The sequence below is a fragment of the Talpa europaea genome (assembly GCF_964194135.1).
Source record: "Talpa europaea genome assembly, chromosome: 15".
Classification (NCBI taxonomy): Eukaryota; Metazoa; Chordata; class Mammalia; order Eulipotyphla; family Talpidae; genus Talpa; species Talpa europaea.
In genome coordinates this window covers 34,086,273-34,106,774 of record NC_140083.1, presented here as the reverse complement: position 1 = coordinate 34,106,774, position 20,502 = coordinate 34,086,273, and the positions used below count along the sequence as shown (strand labels likewise).

The 20,502-nt window shown below is 37.3% G+C and overlaps 1 protein-coding gene across 1 annotated transcript in view; it reads right to left on the bottom strand.

Annotated features, from left to right (window-relative positions):
• Window positions 1-20,502, bottom strand: part of PTPRR (protein tyrosine phosphatase receptor type R) — a gene marked incomplete at its 3' end in the record, with an annotated part of 234,267 nt that overhangs the window by 88,498 nt on the left and 125,267 nt on the right. Inside the window, exons 5-6 of the mRNA XM_084255015.1 lie at window positions 16,020-16,130; window positions 3,343-3,605 (exon numbers count right to left, since the gene is read on the bottom strand). Of these exons, the coding sequence (XP_084111141.1) occupies window positions 3,343-3,605; window positions 16,020-16,130 (374 nt within the window). The remainder of the gene's footprint in view (window positions 1-3,342; window positions 3,606-16,019; window positions 16,131-20,502) is intronic.

Sequence of the window (20,502 nt, the reverse complement as noted above, 5' to 3'; positions counted from 1 at the left end):
AAAGAGGAGGGAACTACCATGCTCCTTATCTTGTAGACACTTAATCTTCATAATTTTCATGATATATCCTTTGTACTCAAGCTTATACTCTTAGTCTCTATAATTTATTTTTACAATTTCTGTTGTATGATCAACAAAGTCAGGATAATGACTCTCAGCAGGGATGAGAGTTTATATGGGGACAAGTTGCTCATGAGACCACCTTTGGGTCTTAGGTGATTTTAATGAAGCCAGACTTTCATGCAGCAAACAGAGGGTTATACTTATACTTCAGGATCAGCAGCTAGATGTCTACAAAACACTAGGCTATTTTAAAGGCTTTAAAACACGGAAGTGTAAATTAAATTTTAAGGCTTAAAATACTCAGAAAAGTTTTCTGGCTGCCTGTAACACTGTACATGCTTCATTTTTTCATCGCTCTGAAAACTCATCACTATGCCATCTTGGTGGGGAATTATGGGTGAAAATGGGTGACAACAGAGGAGCATGAGGCTGTGCAATGAGCAGTGTTTCCCTACAGTACTGAAATTTGACCTGAGAATTATTCATTATAATATTCAGTCATTCACTCAAGCATTTATTTCCAGAAGCTTTTGCTTTCCAGGAATTATGTTCTGTATGTGAGAGAATTAAATCATATATGTGTCCTCAAGACACTTAGAGTTTATGTGGATAGACAAATGAGTGAATTAAAAATTTAACTACACCTGTGCAGGGCTACAAACTATATGCACACATAATTCTTGGTTAAAATAGAGAGAAGCAGAAGAGATGTAGCTAAGTTGGTGATGGTAATGTGGGTTCTTAGGAAGAAGGAAAAGAAGGTAGAGGGAGCTTGGAATGTGTCCCAAGAGGAAGTGATGCTTGAACTTCCTGTCCCGTTCCCTACCGCCACCCCTCACCTTTGGAACTCCTTCTCCCTCCTTGGTCATTCAACACAACCCCTTCTGCCCTCACTATTTTTCCTGTGGATGCTTCCTAAAGAGGTACCTCCAGGCCAGATCTAGTTCTCTGATGGAACCCTGAAATTAAGGGGAGAAAAGAGTCTGTAGGGGGGCATTAAGGTACCAATCAGAAAAATATTATCTTGGAGGCAAAAGGAAGAGAGAGCTTCAAAGCAGAAAATAGACATTAGTGTCTCATGTAAATGAGAGAAGAAATAAAACCTGCTTTGGACTTGTTGGCTAAGCCATTGACAAAGTTGGCAAGTGTGTGTGAGAGGCAGTGAAGGTGGAGCTTTGGAGAAGACCAATGAAGCAGCAAACAAACTCTGTTCTCTTAAGACACTTATCTGATAAGGGAAAGGAAGACAGGAACCAGAGGAGGAGTTGGGAGAAGGGCATTCCTTTAATACAAAACAGAACCTATTTCTATGTTGAAAGGGTTGTATTAGCAAAGATGGTATGGTTGAAAACAGAGAAGGGAAACTGATGAAGTAAGCGTGCAGCGCTGCGAGGGAAGGACCCGGGCTCCTGGTGGAGAGAACCGCTTTCTCCTGCTCTGAAGTGGGAAGGAAGCGGGGAGGTGATAGCAGGGATGCAGGGAAGCTTGTAGCCCCGGGGCAGGATATCTGATTACACACTTGCCTCACTGGAGTCTCGCATGTGGACCACAAAGAAAAGTGAGACACCATCCCTGAACTTTCCCCAGCAAACATCCCCTCCTGTTTAAATGAATGAATGGATATGTAACCTTATATGCCTTGTAATTTGAACATGCTCAGCACTGCTGCCAAGTGCAGGATGCTGAGAGAGGTGCTTGCGTGGCAGTAGCCTTGCTGAGAAATGGAGGTGTGTGGTGATAATAAAAATGAGTCTGACTGTTAGTCAGTTTTATTATCTTAACATCATCTACAGGCAATGCACTCTTTACTGTCTGTATCAGAGTTTTCCTGCCACCTGCCTTTGGTACACATCTCCTTGAAGCAAACATGAATGCTTAAAGCCAGTTTGTGTAACAAGAGTAAAAGAGTCTGAGAGAAACCAAGAACTCAAGTTTAACCCCTTCATGTTACAGAGGAAGAAAAGGAGGCCAGGACAGCTGAGGTCACACAAGACAGAATTAGCAGAGCTGGGTCTAGAATCCCATTCTCCTGAATCCTGGTTACCCTCTGGGGGAGTTTATCTTGTCTACCTTTCCAGACTACAGCCAAGACAGCAGCTTAGTGGTCTCTAAGTAAGAGAATCCTAGATGGAGGCCCAACAAGTATTTTGGGAGGAGGAGGTGGGGCAAATGACTTTGTAGAAATCTCTTTTTTCTTTCTGTTATGGAATCAAGGTGTTCACCCTTTAAAAGACTTTAGACCACAGCAACAAATTCCTTCTTTTTAACTTCATTTATTGTCTTGGACAATGCTTTCAAGGAAATCTGAACCATTAACTCAGTCTTCTGTGCTTCTTAAAATTCCAAACCATATACATTCCAAAGTGGTGTGCATTGCGTATGTGTATGTGTGTGTGTGTGATGGAAAATATAGTAAGTATAAACATGTATATATGTGTATACATATATTTATACACATACATATGTGTAAACTAAAACTCTAAAGCAACAAGGACAGTGATAGAAAATGGAGATGTAGGAAAATCAGAGGATCCTGAAAGTGTGCATTGAGAACTTGCTCTTTCCCCTGCTAGCCGGATGTGCAATATTAGATATAGAATGAATCATATTTTAAACATAAACACAAAATATCTTATTTCTTAGAAATACCATGGGAAACCTTACTTAATATTTTGGAGAAGCAAAGAATTAGCCTCTTATTTATATATTTGGCATATCCTAGTTTTTGTAGGTTTTATTTGCTTTGAATGGGAAGGGTCAGTGTAAGTCTGTCACAAGGGCAGGAAAAGCAACAGAAATCATGTCATGGACCCTGAGATATTTAATGTTTATTTTGCTCCAAGGAAGCAGAGGGGAAACTTTGTAAAATTAATTTATGGCACAGACACCTTCTGATCCAGATAATGTGATCTTTGGTGGAGACTACCCTAAGTTCCTTCCCAGTTTTTCTATTTGATGACAATGAAACAAGATAATGCTATGTTAGCTCAGTAGTCCTCAGAGGGCATTCCAGAAATGACTATGAAGGTGAACTGTAGTTGAAGATGATATTTACTTGGGTCTACTCCAGTTTTATAGGAGCACATGTAACTAAAACACTTTTTAGTACACAACTAGACTTTTGCAGGACAAGAAAAACTACTTCTTTTGAGTGTTCATTTTGGGGTGACTGATTCTACTCCAATATGCCAACCATCTCTTGTTCTATTGTTTTTGTAGTTTATGAATATTCTTTTTTTAAAAAAAATCAACATGTATGGGATACAAAAAAGCTCTTACCTCTCCTGAAGTCCTATGGGTTTCATTTTGAAAGGAGAAGGGCAGACAGAGGTAGTGGTTTTGATTTCAGGAGTGTGTCGGCCTTGAGGGTCTACCACCACGTCCAGTGCCTTCGGGACCTGCTCGGGCTGGACCATGCTGTTGACCGTCTTTGCCTCTGACTGCGTGGGTTGTAGGGCAATGGGTGAAAGGTGGATCTCCTGGTTTTTCTCTTTATCTTGTCTCAAGGAAAGCTGAAACTTTTCTTTTAATCTGTAAAGAATCTATAGAAGGAGATAGGAAGGCTCCTGTCACTTTTTACACACTCAACAACAAAGCATGACTTCAACCCCAAGCTAGAAGACAAATCGAAATAAAGGTTTAATGGTATACAAGTAAGCGAAGACTTCGAGGATGTTTTTCAGTTTTGTGGTGCCCAGACGTATCCTACAGGGCAGACTTGGTGTTTTTAGTCATGGTGCACACTAAGATCAGGTGTATATATATACATGAATCTATTTCTCAAATATATTTAAAAACATATTTGGCTAATTTATAAAAGTGCCAGATGTCAGTTTGATCTCATGTAAGTTTTTCCTTAAAATGACTGATATGGAAGATTTATAGAAGGAATAGTCATGAAATATGGGTTTGTGACATTTATAAAAACAGATTTACACCCAACACAATATGTAAGAATAAAGTCTTGCAGAATAGTTGTGCTCTAAACCATAATTTCTTATGCTGGTAAATATCTGAATTAGTCATATATCAACTTGAGTTTCTGATAAATACACAAATAGTTTAGGCACCTACTGAAAAATAATTTAGACAATCAGATTTTTCTTTCTTTTTCTTTTTTAAAGATTTATTTATTTATACAAGAACTGGGGTACAGGCCAGACATGCAGGAGGGTGAAAGGATTCACCAGAGACAGAGCAGGGAACAGAACAGGCCGATTGATGAAATACACTGCTGAGGGGAACAGCAGGCAAGACAGGAGAGGTCTGCTTCGCCATGTGGGATTCTCGCTGGCCTACCGGGATCGAACCTGTGCTGCAGAGGCTGTGGACAGCTTCAGAGTGTGGCGCTTAACTGCATGCTCTACCAGGGAAGCCCCAGATTTTTCTTTCTTACCCCTTTCTCCCTGTCATTTTTAATGCATGTCAAAAAAATTCAAAAGCACACTTTCCTCCTTTCTTGGCTCTTTCTGGAATGACTAGCTCAATTCAAACATGAACGTTTTAACTTTTAAACTTTAAAAGAACTGTACTAACTTCTTGGACACTCCATGGACAAACTGTGAGGTAAGCAGTTTGTCTTTCCTATCCTCAGTCTTCCTTTATTTTATTCAGATTTTTGTTTTCTTTTTTCCAGATTTATTGAGGTGTAAGTGACACCTAATGTTGTATAAGTTTAAGGTATACAGCATAATAATTTGATGCTAACTCTTCTATTCCAATTCTTTTTTTTTAAAGATTTATTTATTTATACAAGAACCGGGGTACAGGCCAGATGTGTGGGAGGGTGAGAGGATTCACAAGAGACAGAGTGGGGACAGAACTGTCGAAATACACTGCTGAGGGGAGCAGCGGGCGAGTTGGAGAGGTCTGTTCGCCATGCGGGATTCTCACCAGCCGGCCGGGATCGAACCCGCATTGAGGAGGCTGTGGACAGCTTCACAGTGAGGCGCTCAACCGCCTGTGCCACCAGGGGAGGCCCTTCTATTCCAATTCTTGCAGAAACAACATGTGCTTGTGTTTCTTTAACTCTGTTCTCAGGAAGGGACTTGATAAGCCAATTCTCATGAAGTGGTGACTTAATCCATTGTCTTCAATGATAGCATGATGATTGCTGCATTTTTAAATGTTTTAGGCCAACTGAATGCCGCTGCTTAATTTCTGGCATCCATTAGCTGAAGGAGTGCTATTTTGGGGGACAGGGCTTTGCCAGCACTTTTCAAACACATCTACTCTAACAGTTTATGAGAAAAGTTCTTCTCTCCTCTTCCCCTCAAATCTTATCCATCTCTGTATTTGAAATCTATGAGAAAAGCACCCAACTTAATTTTTTTTCTTGTTAAAGGGTGACTACACTGGGAAAGAATAAGCCTGAAATTGTGCAGGAAATAAATACCTTAAAAATTTATTTTAGGAAAATTTTAAAAAATAATTGTCCAATATTATCTAAATATATTCGTTGAAAAAAAAGCTGTTTAACAAAATAAGAACTGATACAAGGGGTGGATTAAATGTATGTTTAGTGACTTTTTAATTAAGGGTGCAGAAGGAATAAAAGTTAGAATGGTCACTAGAGGTCCTTCTGACTTCATATGAATTAAGGAAATTGCAGTGTTACTAAATGATGTGACTTGCCCATAATCAGCAGTTAGCAGTGGCAGAGCCAAGCCCTAAGGCAGTTCCGACTTGCAGGCCTTCGCATTTCCTACCTCCTTAATCACTTCTGGTGCTGCTCTTAACCATACAATCTTTTAAAAAAAATTAAGAAAATGTTTTAATGAAACTATAGAAACAATGGTTTTTAGACTGAATATTCATGAGTAAAAGAGACCCCATGCTTTAAGTACTTACAGAGTTCCAAACCATTTGCTTCCTTAACATTGCCCATATTTTAAGTTCATAATATAAAGACAATCAGATTTACCATTTTGGGGAGAAAGAGAAAAAAGTATATTTTTGATCAGCTAGATGTGCTCACCGTATGCTCCCCTATTTATATGCAAGTCTTGGGTGAGCAGAAGTGCTGTCATCCAGCATTTTAATAAATTGGACAGCTGTTCCTTTCTGCATAACAAGACATCTTTACACAAGAGCAATCAGGAGAAAACAGGGAACAGTGACTCACTCTTCTCTACAACATACCACCTTTATGGCTAACCATCATTCTTAAAGATCAACTCTGAAATCGTATCTGCAGCAGACGCGAACCTCATCACTGTTTCAAATCCACCTTTTGTGGATTGAAAGCCCCTCTTTAGGAAAAAGAGTATGGCACAAAGAAGGTATAACTAAAAAGAGCTGTTACAATTTAATTGCTAGGAAAATGAGAATCCTTACTGTCTTTTTTGTCAGTTCATTTCTCATAATCTGGAAAATTTTATCCTGGAGGTAGTCTTTGACTATGTGGAATGGTAAAGGCAAATCTTAAATTTTTGAAAACTATGGGTTCTAAATATTCCCATTACAAATGTTGCTAATCAAGCAAAAAATTAATGCTATGTGGCAAATCATCCAACCCTTAATATAATTACTGTCACAAGCTATTGGATAGAAAAGTAGTGAAGATGAGTATCCTTACCCTGAGCATCGTGCCAAAGGAAGGGAGGTTTTTATTTTTATTTGTTTTTACTTACTGCTTCTCTTAAGTTTCCATAACCTTCACAAGGTACTTAGCTATCACTCTGCGAAAACAAAAGTACAATGCCACACTGGACAATACCAACCAGATGACACAAACATGTTAAGATAAATACTAAGTACAGAGAGGTTAGGCAATAGAAGTTAATGTGGGATAGCTCTTCATTTATTAATTGCAAGCATGTTATTTTCCTGAATGAGAAAAAATATATCTGCACCTTTACAAAAATGTATTTAATAGATAATCTATATATTGACTATTCTAAGCATTTCATATCTAAATATAATAGGTGTGTCAGAACATTCACTCCCCTGTTTACACTTGAGTACCATTTTCAAAAGTGAAAATGAAAAAGTCAAGGAAATGTTTGCCTTCCCAATAGCTCCTAGCAGGTCACTTTGTGATTTCATTAGTGTAAAATAAGCTCCACTCCAAAGTCCCTCTTTAACATTCATGAGCTAATGTTCGTGTTGATCAAACTTTGCCACGTAGTTTATTATCATCTGTTTATTTCATTGTTGGTTAGAGGTTAACTTTTAAATCTGTCTCAACGCACTTAGTGCAAAAACTGATTTCAACATCTTTTTTTAATTAAAATTTTTTCATTATTTTACATCCTCGCTAAATTTTGGACAATACAGCATTTCTCCCCTCAGTTGTGGTCACCATAGCTCTCCCATCACCAAAGCACCCAGAGTCCTCCATGATAGTCCATTGTGCTCCCCTATCCTTTTTCCCCATTCTTTGCCCTCTCCTCTCCCTTCCTGATCGCCTCAAATCTATGGTCAGCTTTCAAGGATTTGTTTTAAAGTTTGTCTTTGTGATTTTGACATCTTTATTTACGAAAAAGCAGAATGGAGAATATGTAATGTTTATGAGATGTTTAAAAAATACTCAAGAGGGATTGGGCTTTCTGAGAAAAATGTGGAAACAAGTTGAAGAGGTCAGGTAATGATGTGTAAGTGGTTCTCAGGCAACTGGCATTTTGCCCTTCAGGAGACTGTTGGCAGCACCTGTAAGTAGTTTGGTTTCCTTACTGACCTGTTAGTGTGTGTGCTTGGCACCTAGTAGGAAGATGGTAGGGATGTTGGCCAGTTCTCTACAATGTACAGTCTAGACCAGCTTCCTCCTGCAGAATTATCCAATTTAAAACACCAACAGTGCCGCTAGTAAGAAACTGATGTAAGAAATTTAAAAAATCATATGGTGTTTTATTTTACATTTAAACCCAGAGTGGTTGGATAATTTTGGAAGGACAGAAATAAAGTTTGGAATACAGGTTTCCTGCCTTCAAGTCTATTGTTCATTCAACTCTATAGTTTCCTCTAAATCCCCATACTTTCTTGCAATCTATTTCCCAAAAGAAAAGTTGTCAGAGATTTTTCTCTGCACCAATAGAGAGCTGGACTATAGCCTATGCATAATTGTCTATGTAAATGCATTTTATTTCTAAGCTCAACATAAAATTTTACCATTGTATTGTATTTTTTATTGTACCTTTAAGAGTTTGTTTGAATCTTGAGATGCAATGATGATTCGATCATTTGAAAAAAGAAAAGAGGAGGGAATATTGAATAAAAGATGCTGTAAAAGCCAGACTACAGTAAGAGAAAAAAAAAAAGTAACAGCAGGAAGAAGAGAACAGGAGGAATACAGAAATGAGAGGAAGATTAAGAAGTCCTATAAAATTTGACAGAGGGCTACTATCCAAAATCTACAAGGAACATATATAACTCAAAAAAAAAAAAAGAAAAGAAAAGAAAAGAAAAGAAAAGAAAACAAGTAACCCAATCAAAAAAATGGGCAGAAGAGCCAAATAGACACTTTTGGAAAAGAGAAACAAAGATGGCTAACAGGCACATAAAAAAATACTCATCATCATTTATCATCAAATACACCACAGTAAAAATAAACCACAGTGAGATACCACCTCACACCTGAGAGAATTGCCTATATAAAAAAGACCAGAAACAACAAATATTGGCAAATGTTCAGAGAAAACGAACCCTCATACTCTGTCAGTAGAAACATAGACTTAGCCAGTTCCTACAGAAAATGGTATGGAGGCTTTTCAAAATATTTAAAATGGATCTATCACATGATCCAGTAATTCCATTCCTCAGCACCTACCCCCAAAATATAACAACATTAATTTGAAGGGATATAAGAACCCCTATGCTCATTGTAGCACTATTTACAAGTTATTGAAATAATCTAAGAGCATGCCCATGGACAAATGAATGAATGAATAAAGAAGATATAGCATGTATACACAATGGAATACTACTCAGCTATAAAAAAGAATCTTGTCATTTGTGACAACATGGATGAAACTGAAAAGAATTATGATAACTGGAATAGTCAGAAGGAAAAACACAAATACCAGATGATTTTACTCATGTGAATATAAAGAAACAAAACAAAGGAACAGACAAAATAAACCCTTGAACTCTGACTACAGAATGGAAAGGTGAGAGCAGAGAGGAGAGCGACCACAATGGACTCTGGTGGAGAATCATGGGGGCATTGGTGGTGGGTGTGGTGTCATTATATACATTTTAGAGGTGTGAACGGCTACACCTACAACAGGTACAGTGTTGTAAATCAACATTACCTCAATAAGCATAATTTAAAAAAATCCTATAAAACTCTTTTGCAGTGTATAATTTTCACTTAAAATATCATAAATGGTATACTTACAATGTATAAAATGTTATAAAATATATTTCAATAAGAAAAATCTCATAAATAGTTAACAGAACCTCTAGTTGGGTTAAAATATATTCACACTTTAAAATGTCACCAACTGATAGCCCATGGCATTTGCTCTTTACAATATTCTACAGTTATTTCTGAAAAAATTCATTCATTCATTTCTTTTAGTTGAATAAACATGAATCAATTGCTATTACATTCCAGAAACAAGACATCTTAAATGCAAAGATAGCCTATAACCCTGTCCTCTGGGAACCCAAAGCTTCCCAAAGAGACAGACTATAAAAATTACATCTGGTACTGGATACTAAGGATTAAATCAGAGCTGTGTCCCAGCAAGTATGGGGTGTCCCACATCGGGTCTACATGGACTACATGTCTTTGGTTTCTTTATTTACTCAATTAATTTATTCAAATTATTTTTATTGAGGTCATGTTGATTTACAACACTGTACATACTGTAGGGGCACAGGTTTACCTCTTTGCAGATGAATGATGCTCTCACACCATGCCCACCACCGAAGCACCACAATCTTCCACTAGAATCCATTGAGAAATGTCTCTGGTTTAATATAGGCATTCTCACCTTTGACTGGATGTTCACAAGTTGAAGTGATGAAATTTAAAGAAACCACAGTTTGACTCCTCACCCCCTCTCATACCTACTCATTGTGCTCTTCATCTTATTGCTTATCTTCTTTGAATCTTAATTTTCTTATTAGTAAAATTAGGTAATTAAAATATATTAGGTGCTTATGCATATAGTCCATAGATAATAATACTGTTATATAGACTTAAAAATTTGCTAAAAAGGTAGAGTTTATGTAAAGTGTTGTTAAAACACACAGCAATAACAAGTAGAGGGCAGGAGGATCTTTTGCGGGTGATAGATATGTTAACAGCATAGATCATGGTGATATTTCCCAACTCTATACTTATCTCCAAATTCTCTAAGTCAGGTATATCAAATATGTACCATTTTTGTATGTCAATCATACCTCAATGAAGTGGTTTAAAATATACTACATATTTAGTACCAAGCAATCAATCTAGAACCATTACTCTTAGTTAAATGGATTTTTTAATGTTGAAAAAATTAAAAACTAGTGTGAGATATATGCCTACTTTGGAAAATAGTTCTGTATCCAAATTATTCTAGTTAAGAATCTGGCCCCATTTCCCTCAATCATCAGGGATTACACACAACAGATTAGAAATGTGGCAATTTATGGCCACCTCTGATATGTATTTACTGTGTGATACTCAGATGTAGTAGGTGTCTGATACAGGATCTCCTGCCTCAGCTACAAAGACCCCATACCCTTTGTATGACATATGGATGTGCCTTCCATGGGTCTAATGTGCCAGAGGTTTTACTGTCTCAAATAACATTTTATATGTTTTTCTAAAATTGTTTTCCAGAAGCATTCAGGCTTGTGACATCTTTACATTTCAAAAATACCTTTGCACTTGTTAATAAACCTCCAGGGTACATTTGAAGGTGTAATTTAGGTGATAAATGGTGTTCTTTCTATTACTTATTCAAGTTTAAGAATGAATTCTTCTAAGTAATAAACTTCTTCCACCTAAAACAGACTGAATGGATTGGAAGTTGCCCACACATTTTTTTCTTGGAAAATTGTATTTGTCTATTTGTCGCTCCACCCACTCTACATTCACATTTAAGAGGTGCTAAATAAGTCACACATTTGAAAATGTCATGCATGTCTAATTTTATGCATGGCAATATATATATATATATATAATTTTTACTTTAAGGAAAATAAACAATATGCCACTTTTCAAAAATTTTGCCAAGCCTTCTGTTATTGTTATACAGCACATATAATCTTCCATGACAGCAATTTACCTATACAATTTCATAATAAAACCATATGCTTTTCATTTCTATGGTATATATAGGATGGTTAGCTACAAATAAAGGCATTTGATCTTATATAAATATAGTTAATGCCAGAGGGAAAATTCTGAATCATATCTTTTTCTCTGCCACAGAATCAACAAAATTATGGGAAATTGAATATGTGTATTTGAGAATCACAAGAATGATATATAACTATTACTGAGAGATCCAAGTTAAAAACTGAAATTTAAATGAAGGTTATTATCAAAAAACATTGCAATATTTGCAAAGATAAGCTCATTTTAGTGAAATACTTTTAACACATCCCTAACTGTGTAGTGTTGACTTGTCAACACAGGCATCTGATAATCTTAACTTCCTCTTAGCCCTATTAGAAAGCATTGTTTCTCTATCAATATTAATTCCCCTTTGTGTGCTGATGGCTCCTGTTAGTTTTTTTTTTTTAAAGATTTATTTTTATTTATTTATACAAGCACTAGGTACAGTCAGAAGCACAGGAGGGTGAGAGAATTCACCAGAGCCAGAGCGGGGAGCAGAGCAGGCAGAAGGACCGAAGTACACTGCCGAGGGGAGCAGAGGGCGGCAGGAGAGGTCTGTGCGCTATGTGGGACCCTCCTCTGGTGGCCGAGGAGCAGCCAGGGATCGAACTGGAGCTGCAGAGGCTGCGGGCAGCTTCACAACCCAGCGCTCAACTGCTGCGCCACCAGGGAGGCCCTGTTAGTTTTTTAAGTAACCCTTTCATACCACAATTTAAATTTTTTTTTAAATTTTATATATTTTTACATCATTTTTCATTTTTGCACAATATATGCATTTTCATCCTGGTTATAGTCCCCATATAATTCCCACAACCTTTGTTTTGATCCTACTCCCTTCTCACCCCCACGCTCCCCATAGTGTGTCTCTGGTTTATAGTTGCTTATTGATTTTGATTTTTACTTTATTATAATTAGTCTTTTTCCTGGTCTATTATTTAGGTTTTCTAAAGTCCTGCTTTGAGTGAGTCCATCCAGTATTTCTCTTTTTCTTTCTGGCTTATTTCACTGAACATGATCTCTTCCAGCTCCATCCATGTTGTTGCAAATTGTATGAGCTTATCTTTTTTGATTGCTGAGTAATATTCCATTGTGTGTGTGTGTGTGTGTGTGTGTGTGTGTATACCATGTCTTCTTGATCCAGTCTTCTATTTTGGGGCATTTGGGTTGTTTCTATAGCTTACCTATTGTAAATAGTGCTGCTATATACATAGGGGTGCAGGAGCCCTTTTGAATTAATGTTTCTGTGTCTTTTGTCATACCACAATTTTTAATTAAAGTTTATTACAATTGACAGTGTTTGAAATACAGCCTTCTCCTACTTTCTTTCATGTATTCGAGAACTATTGTCAAACAAATCAGAAGTGCTGCTTCTCTCCCTATTCCCCTCCCTAATGCCCACCTCCCCCAGGGAATGGCAACCCTGCCCAGGATAGCTACACAGCGGTCATCCTTAATATTTTTTTCTTTCCTTATCCCTGTCAATCAGTACACAACAAGTCCTGGCTGTTCCACTTGCAGGAAACTCAATCTTTTACTTCCATCCATCTTCAACTCCCCCGTACCAGGGTCATCATCTTTCTCACTAGGCTAATATAACAACCTGCAGAAGAGTCCTTTTGCTCCCACACTTCACCCCATTCTGGTCCCCACCACTCCCACCAGCAGAGAATGTGAGCTTTTAAATACACACATTGGATCACAACAGACTTCTGCTTACACATTCAGCTTCTACTCTCCTCCCTGAACCCAGAGAGGCTAAGTCTATTGCAGCCTTGCTTGTTCTAATCATGTATCCTCTGCCTGAAACATGAAGATGCGTCAGTTTTCTCTGCTCCTCTCACTCTTCGGTTATTTCTTTTTTTTTTTTTTTTTAATAGAGGCATGTTTTTTTTTTTTTATTTGTTTTTTTTGTTTTTTGTTTATACAAGCACTGGGTACAGTCAGAAGTGCGGGAGGGTGAGAGAATTCACCAGAGCCAGAGCAGGGAACAGAACAGGCAGACTGACAAAGTACACTGCTGAGGGGAGCAGCGGGCGGCAGGAGAGGTCTGCGCGCCATGTGGGACCCTCCTCCGGTGGCCGGGGAGCAGCCGGGGATCGAACCGGCGTCGCAGAGGCTTCGGCAGCTTCGCAACCCAGCGCTCAACCGCTGCGCCACCGGGGAGGCCCTCTTCGGTTATTTCTTAATGGCACTTAACACAATTTGATTTAAAAATTTAGTTAATTTTATTTTTTCAGAAGGATTTAAAAGGTTTTTAGTAAACAGAGAATACAGAGTGTTTCTTATACCCCTTTTCTCCCTGCCTTCCTAAATAGCTTCCCTTGTGAATAACATCTTGCATTAGTGTGGTGCATGTGTTATGATTGATGAACCAATGTTGATATACTATGATTAACTGACATCCATAGTCTAGATTAGGGTTCACTCTTTGTGTTTCTCTTCTATGGTTTTGACACATACACAATTTATTCATTAATTTATAAATCATCATTTATTCACCATAACAGTACCATACAGAATAGTTTTACTGCCCTAAAATATACTATGCTGCCCCTATTCATCTTCTCCTCCCAACCTCTGGCAACCACTGATCTTAAAGTCTCTTTGGTTTTGCCTTTTTTAGAATGTCATATTTGGAATCATATAACATGCCCATTATTTGAGTTTCTAAATATTAACTTAATTATTGTCTGTGTCCCTCCTAGAGTATAGACCTCACTCACAAGAACAGGATCTCACTTGTCTTGCTCTCCCTTTTGCCCACAGTTCAACCATAAGCCCTCACTGGATGCTCTGTAGAATTTGTGGATTGAATGAATGATACGCCTTCTAACAACCCAGTAGACAGCAATCACCTCTACTTTTGAGCCATTCCTTTCTTGATTTGTTCTAGGAACTCTGGAGCAGACTTATCTAGGTTTCTGAATTTCACTTAGGTGTTTTTATAGGTATTGGGAGAGGAGAAACTGTCGTTGGCCCCAAATGTTTGAGGGTGTATCTATAATGGTCCTTTTCCCATAGGAGACCAATAACCATATTAGGATTTATCCAGCCATGTGGGATACAGGGCAACTCCCTGAGGTAAAAATGCAGGCTCTGGAATATCTCCTACATGTTAATAACAAGCTCTGCTCCTCCTTGCTCTGCCTTTGGCTACTCAAAGTCTGCTCAGGACTTTGCTTTCACACATCCCTCTTTAATCCTTGCCTTTGCTCTTCTCAATATTACTCATTTACCCCCTAAACCATCTCCATTTTTATTCACCTGTGGAACAGACACACATACCAATTGTGACTGAGGAGAGAGCACACTTGAGGTTACCTGTATTAAGGAAAAGAACCACACATTTTAAAGTGTTCTTAACCATAGAAAAGAACCACATCCTCTAAAACACTATGAAATAGTAATCTCAGCCACAATTTCCATAAAACCTTCAACTTTCTCCCACTGAACTCTTTTCCTTTAATTTCTACCATTTAATAAATAGAAGTCCATTTTCTTACTCATTTCTTAAATTATACTTTTGTTTATAGTATCAAAGTTCTTATGGAGCTGCTTCTGCATTCATTGTGATGGAGATTTGAGGGTGTTCTCGCCATTTCTGATATTTTAGGCTGTAGGGAAATATGTCCATTATCACCCTAGTCAAGGCTTAATTGTTTTATATCCTTATAGTGTAGACTCACTCTGCCTTTGTCTTTCAGAACTGAGCCCTAATCTTTCTAAGACAAACCCCATCCCAGCAGGAGGAGCACCAGGGGATAAAATCCAGTGAGAAACCCTGCAGAATTGGGGAAGGAATAAGTCTGATGTCTTTTTTGGTTATTTAAACACTAGGGAAGGAATGTGTCTTAAATGTGCAATATTGAAATAACATAGTACACAGGAAAAAAGATATTCAAACTCATTGGTAAACTTCAAATATTTTAAGTTGCATTATTTCAGAAATTTCCAAATAATAGAAAGTCTTAGTCTATTTGGAGGGTAAATGTTAATCATTCAATACCAATTAGCATTGCCTAGGTTAGTTGGTTTAGGCTTATTTGGGGTTCCATTTTATATTAAAAATATGCTTTTACAGATACACATTTATAATTTAGTAATTTACAGTGTATACTTGTTATATTATTCATGCACCTAAAAAATTAGTTGGCAGTGGGTTGCTTAGTCTTTGAGATTATGATCATCTCCTTTCATGCCTGGAATTTCACAGAATCCTTTCAAGGGCCATTAAAATTGAAGCTAAGAACTACTCTTTAAGGAGTAAGCTAACCTCTAAGACATAGTTCTTTTAACATTTTTTCCTGAGTTCCACAAAGACAACAAAGAAGAAGAAATAAAGTCAGTCCAAAGTGTGCCCAGGAAACTGTGCTAACCCGGAGGGCTTCAGTGAGTGACCTTGGGGAGTCACCTTCTAAAGCTTCAGTCTTAGGGTTGATCAAGTTACTAAAAGCCTCGGTTACTAAAAGCCTGCCTTATTCTGCAGGTCAGAAACCATAGTTCCATAGATTTCCCTTTAACTCTCACTCTGCTGTCAGACATGAACTATTCCTATTCTAACAGGATCATAACCTTGCTTTCTGCTCCGGGTCTTTTGAACATTCTTTCGAATGGGAACGTAGCCAAAAACACTAAGCAGTGGGATCAGCAAAGGATTAAATATATAAAGAAGCAAACTTACCATTAAACACGTTACTATAATAACAAAGATGCTGAGAAAAATGACAACAGCATAAAATCCTTCTTTGCTCCAGATTTTGTCCGCTTCATGCTGTCCTTGTAAAACATTTTTCTTTAAAAGCAAAACAGAAAGTCCGATGTTAAATGAGAGCTTGAGGAGACTCGCGTTCTTATCAGACACTAAACATATTTTTAGCTTTATTCCATTCTGTGTAGTGGAACACACCTACATCCCCTGCTGCCAGAGCTGCTTCTCAAACTGATCTAAGGCAGCGGACTGCCGTCCTCAGACATTAGGAGATTATTTTATCTCCCACACAGGAGCAAGCCTGCTCAGCCTGGCATCGTGGGTCCCAGATTTCCTGACTGTCCCTCACAGTCGCTCCTGGAAACTACCTGGTTCATAGGTAAGAGAGTTCTGTTTCTTTCTGTGTGGGGGAAATTGTTTCAGAAGCTTTCTTCCTCGGTTTTAATCCCCTCCCACAACACCAACACCCTGGTTTCCGTGCTGTAATTTTACTCTTAACTTTTAAATAAAAGTGAAACAGGTGCAAACAAAATCTCACAATTCATTACTGAACAGAGTGACAATGTCAGGGCCACTTCCTCTTTCCCTTTTTGATCAAACCTTAAAAAAAAACAAAACAAAACAAAAACAACTTACTACTTTGTCAAAATCTGATCATACTGTCCCAACCACATAAACTGTTAGGATATTATATTTTATTTAAAGCAGCAGGGAACACCAAAAAAGTCAAGGATTATTTGAAACTCAAAGGTGAAGTAAAGAGTTTCAATTATTCTTATTTGTTTGCTCACTTTTTGGGGGGTGGAAGGATGGAGAAGAAGCATGAATAAGATGTGAATGAGTTTTTCAATTCTATTTTAAACATTCTTTTTTTTTTTTTAAGGCACATGGGCTGTAGTGTGGTAACATACACCTGAAGCAGTGGGTTCCTATATTTCCGAATCATATACAGAGTTATAAACCAATGTTAATGTAGTAAAAAATATATATAATAAAGAAAATAAAAAGAACACATCTACTAAAGTCAAGTTTTAGAATGCAATTAAGTTTTATACTTCTGTGAAATTTATAGATTACAGTAAAAGATACTTAAACTTGAAACTAAATGGTCCACAATCAGGAAATTTTATAAACTCTAAATCAAGTCAGATGCTCAACTCATGTAAAATTCCATTTTGTCGAGGGCTGCCTTTTCCTTGTTTTGTATAGAGTACCTGTCTATCTTTGGCTATTGTCTCCAATGACTAAGAAAGCCTTAAACAACAAGATATTGAATGATGAAAAGTCACATAGAGAGAAGCCATGGAAAATGGGGGATCATTTTTGGCATGCCAGCAGATAAGTTCCCACAGCTTAATGTGTCCACCGGTGTGATCCTGGCTTAAAGTACATCAAGCAGAAATGCCACCTAATGTGATCCTCATCAGTCCACAGAATGTTGAGAAATGACAAATCTTAATTGTCTCAATAAAATAGAAGAAAATAAAATAAAATGAAAAGCCTTAGGCAAAACATATCCTTGTGGGTATCGAAAGTTTGAAATCATTGTTAATTATTTTTCAACTAATTTGAAAACTAAAATCCATTCAATGTTTGTAAATCAGACAAAAAAGAAATATTTGCCTTGAAAAAAATTTTATGACAACTTTCATCCTGGAACTCAAATGAGTCTTAGTGGGGAGTTGATCAAGATGGAACAGAAAGGACCTTTGAGTTCAGTTGTGATTACAAACTCACTTGAGGGAGACTTGTGCTAGACATTAGTTGAGTTTCTATTTCCTTCGTTTGTAAACAGTTGATGTGCTCACTATAATATTTTGCCTAATTTCTAGGACATAGAGAAATTCAAAGATACTATAAATGATTTAGAGATATATCTTAAAGATATGTAAATTGTTAGTAGATGGAGATCGTGAAAATACTTGATGAAATGATTAGAAACCAATTACACCCTTGGAAAGATATCTTGGGTTCAAGTAACAGCTTGTCCTTTACTCTTTTACCTTGGTGAGATCATATTGTATCCCAATGTCTCTATAAACATGGCTAATAGACAAGAAAACTTCTGTGGAAATCAAGTATAAATATGGAAATGAGGGTTTTTTTTTTTTTTTTGCAAGGCAACTTAATAGCATTTATTGCTTGCTATAAAAGCAAACTAGTTAAGCCTTCAAGTAGGAAGCATAAACTTGTCAAATTTAAGTATGAGGATCTAAGCTTTAGTTCCTGTACAATTTGGATAAAAAGCGGTGGTTATGTGGGTGGAAAGAGATTTTGTGACTCTAACCTGATTTTTGGTTCATTCTTTTTTCCTGCTATAGTTCTACACCTCCTGGAATATCAGCATGTTCCTTTCTGCTTAAGACAAATCTGCTTTGTTTTCTTTTTTAACCAAAGCAGTGATGATGGAAGAATTAACTACCCTCCCCACCCCAAACCCCCAGTTAGAAAGACACATGTTTTGAACTCCTAGAACTTAGTCACTGCATTTTCTTGGTAAATAGATTTCCTTCTGAGTCATGTTATTCCTGCTGAGCACTACTATATTTGTACAGAGATCTTAAAGACTTGATAAGGGCAGGGTAATAAATGGAAAAGTTTGGAGTCCAGATCCCACAAATAAAAAAATTATAATTCAAAGGAATCTCCAATCCAACCCTTGCATAAGGTCAATCTATGCCATTTATATTTTGTCAGGGAGCTGAGGGTTCAATAAATCAGAGGTTCATTTACTGGGTGAACCCAAAACCTCTATATCTGCCATCTTTATAGCTTATTTCGTAGAGAGCTACATCACTTTGCCCTTTAACCTGGTTGCAGTGAAGGAAGTTGCTGGACATTGTTTCATTTGGGGCATTTCCTGCATTGATAACAATGGCTATTTCATATACAGTTTAATCATTTGATGCACCGAACACTCTATTTTTCTTGTTCTTCTATCTTTAGATATTTGTGTTTATTTATTTATTTTAAATCATATATTTTTAAAGTTTTATTTATTTATACATACAAGAGTTGGGTACAGGCCAGAGATGCAGGGGGTGAGAGGATTCACCAGAGACAGGGGGGAACAGAACAGGCAGATTGACCAAAGTACACTGCTGAGGGGAGCAGCGGGTGAGTCAGGAAAGGTCTGCTGCACCATGTGGGTTGCTCCCTGGCTGGCCGGGGATCAAACTGGTCCTGCAGAGGCTGCAGATTGCTTCATAGAGCGGTGCTTAACCCCTTGAGCCACCAGGGAGGCCCTTAAATCATATTTTTTGAGGTAAAGTTCATTTACATCTTTGGGAGGTGATAGGCTCAAACCCCCACAAATGCATTATTTTCACACCATGCTCACCACCGGTGCCTCAATTATCCTCCACCATGCTCCATTGGGTCCCCCCATCCCTCACTCTCACCCCACCACTGCTTGTTCTTTTTTTTAAAAACCAATTCTGATCCCCAGTAATGGGAGAGATTTCTAATGCTAAGAGAGATGATACAGACTTTGGAAGACATCTCTTGAGGAGAGATGAAGCAAAATGAATAAGGCTGAAGTGGAAATTTTATAAATTGGCTAATTGACTGACTTAGGCAGATAAATGAAATATATATTACAACAACTTGATAGTGTTACGTAGATGCTACCTTCCCCTCTATTATATGCCAGGTGAGCAATTTGGTCTGAATGGCCTGACATATGTTAATCCTAGCTTGGCTGCACTACACAGCCCGGGTCTGGAATTTAGACAGAGAGTGAATGCTTCTACTGTACAGGAACATCACTGAACTAGAGGATTATGATTTATATTTATTTGCTATGGCAAATATTCTATAAAAGTAACAGATGGCACATTAGTTTGTATTTAAAGAAGGTAACTTCCTCCTTTGAAATAGAAGATCTGTGAAACTGGAGTAACTTGCAATTGAACCACCACAGCGAAATTCTAACTCCTGTTTTCAATATCAATGCAGAACTTATCATTTTAATAGATTTTTAATGAACTTTATAAAAACATTTAAAAATAGAAACTAAAATAATGCACTTATTTCCCTGAGATTTGACTTATTAGGCAAGAAGAAGTCTAGTTTTATCTTTACGAGAATCTTAAAATAATATTTTAGTGCTTACAACATTCTAGGCACCACATAAAAATATGTAAAAGGAATAATATCTTCTCTCCCAAGAAACTTAGATTAGAAAGGGAAACAGGAAATAAACAGAGTAATTCTCTATTTTGTAGTTTTCTTTGTTTCCCAAGAGTCATTTATGTCTAAAGAAAAATCAAGCAAATAAGGAAATGGTAACAACAAAAACACATCTTTTCCTGAAAGTAATTAAAAGCTTAAGAATAGATGCTCAGAGACATCATTCATAATATTCTGTAATTCCTGTGAAGGGTGAAAAACAAGATTGCAATATTCCATTTTTCTGTTGCTAAATATGCTACGATAGCAGAGCTATAATTTTGGG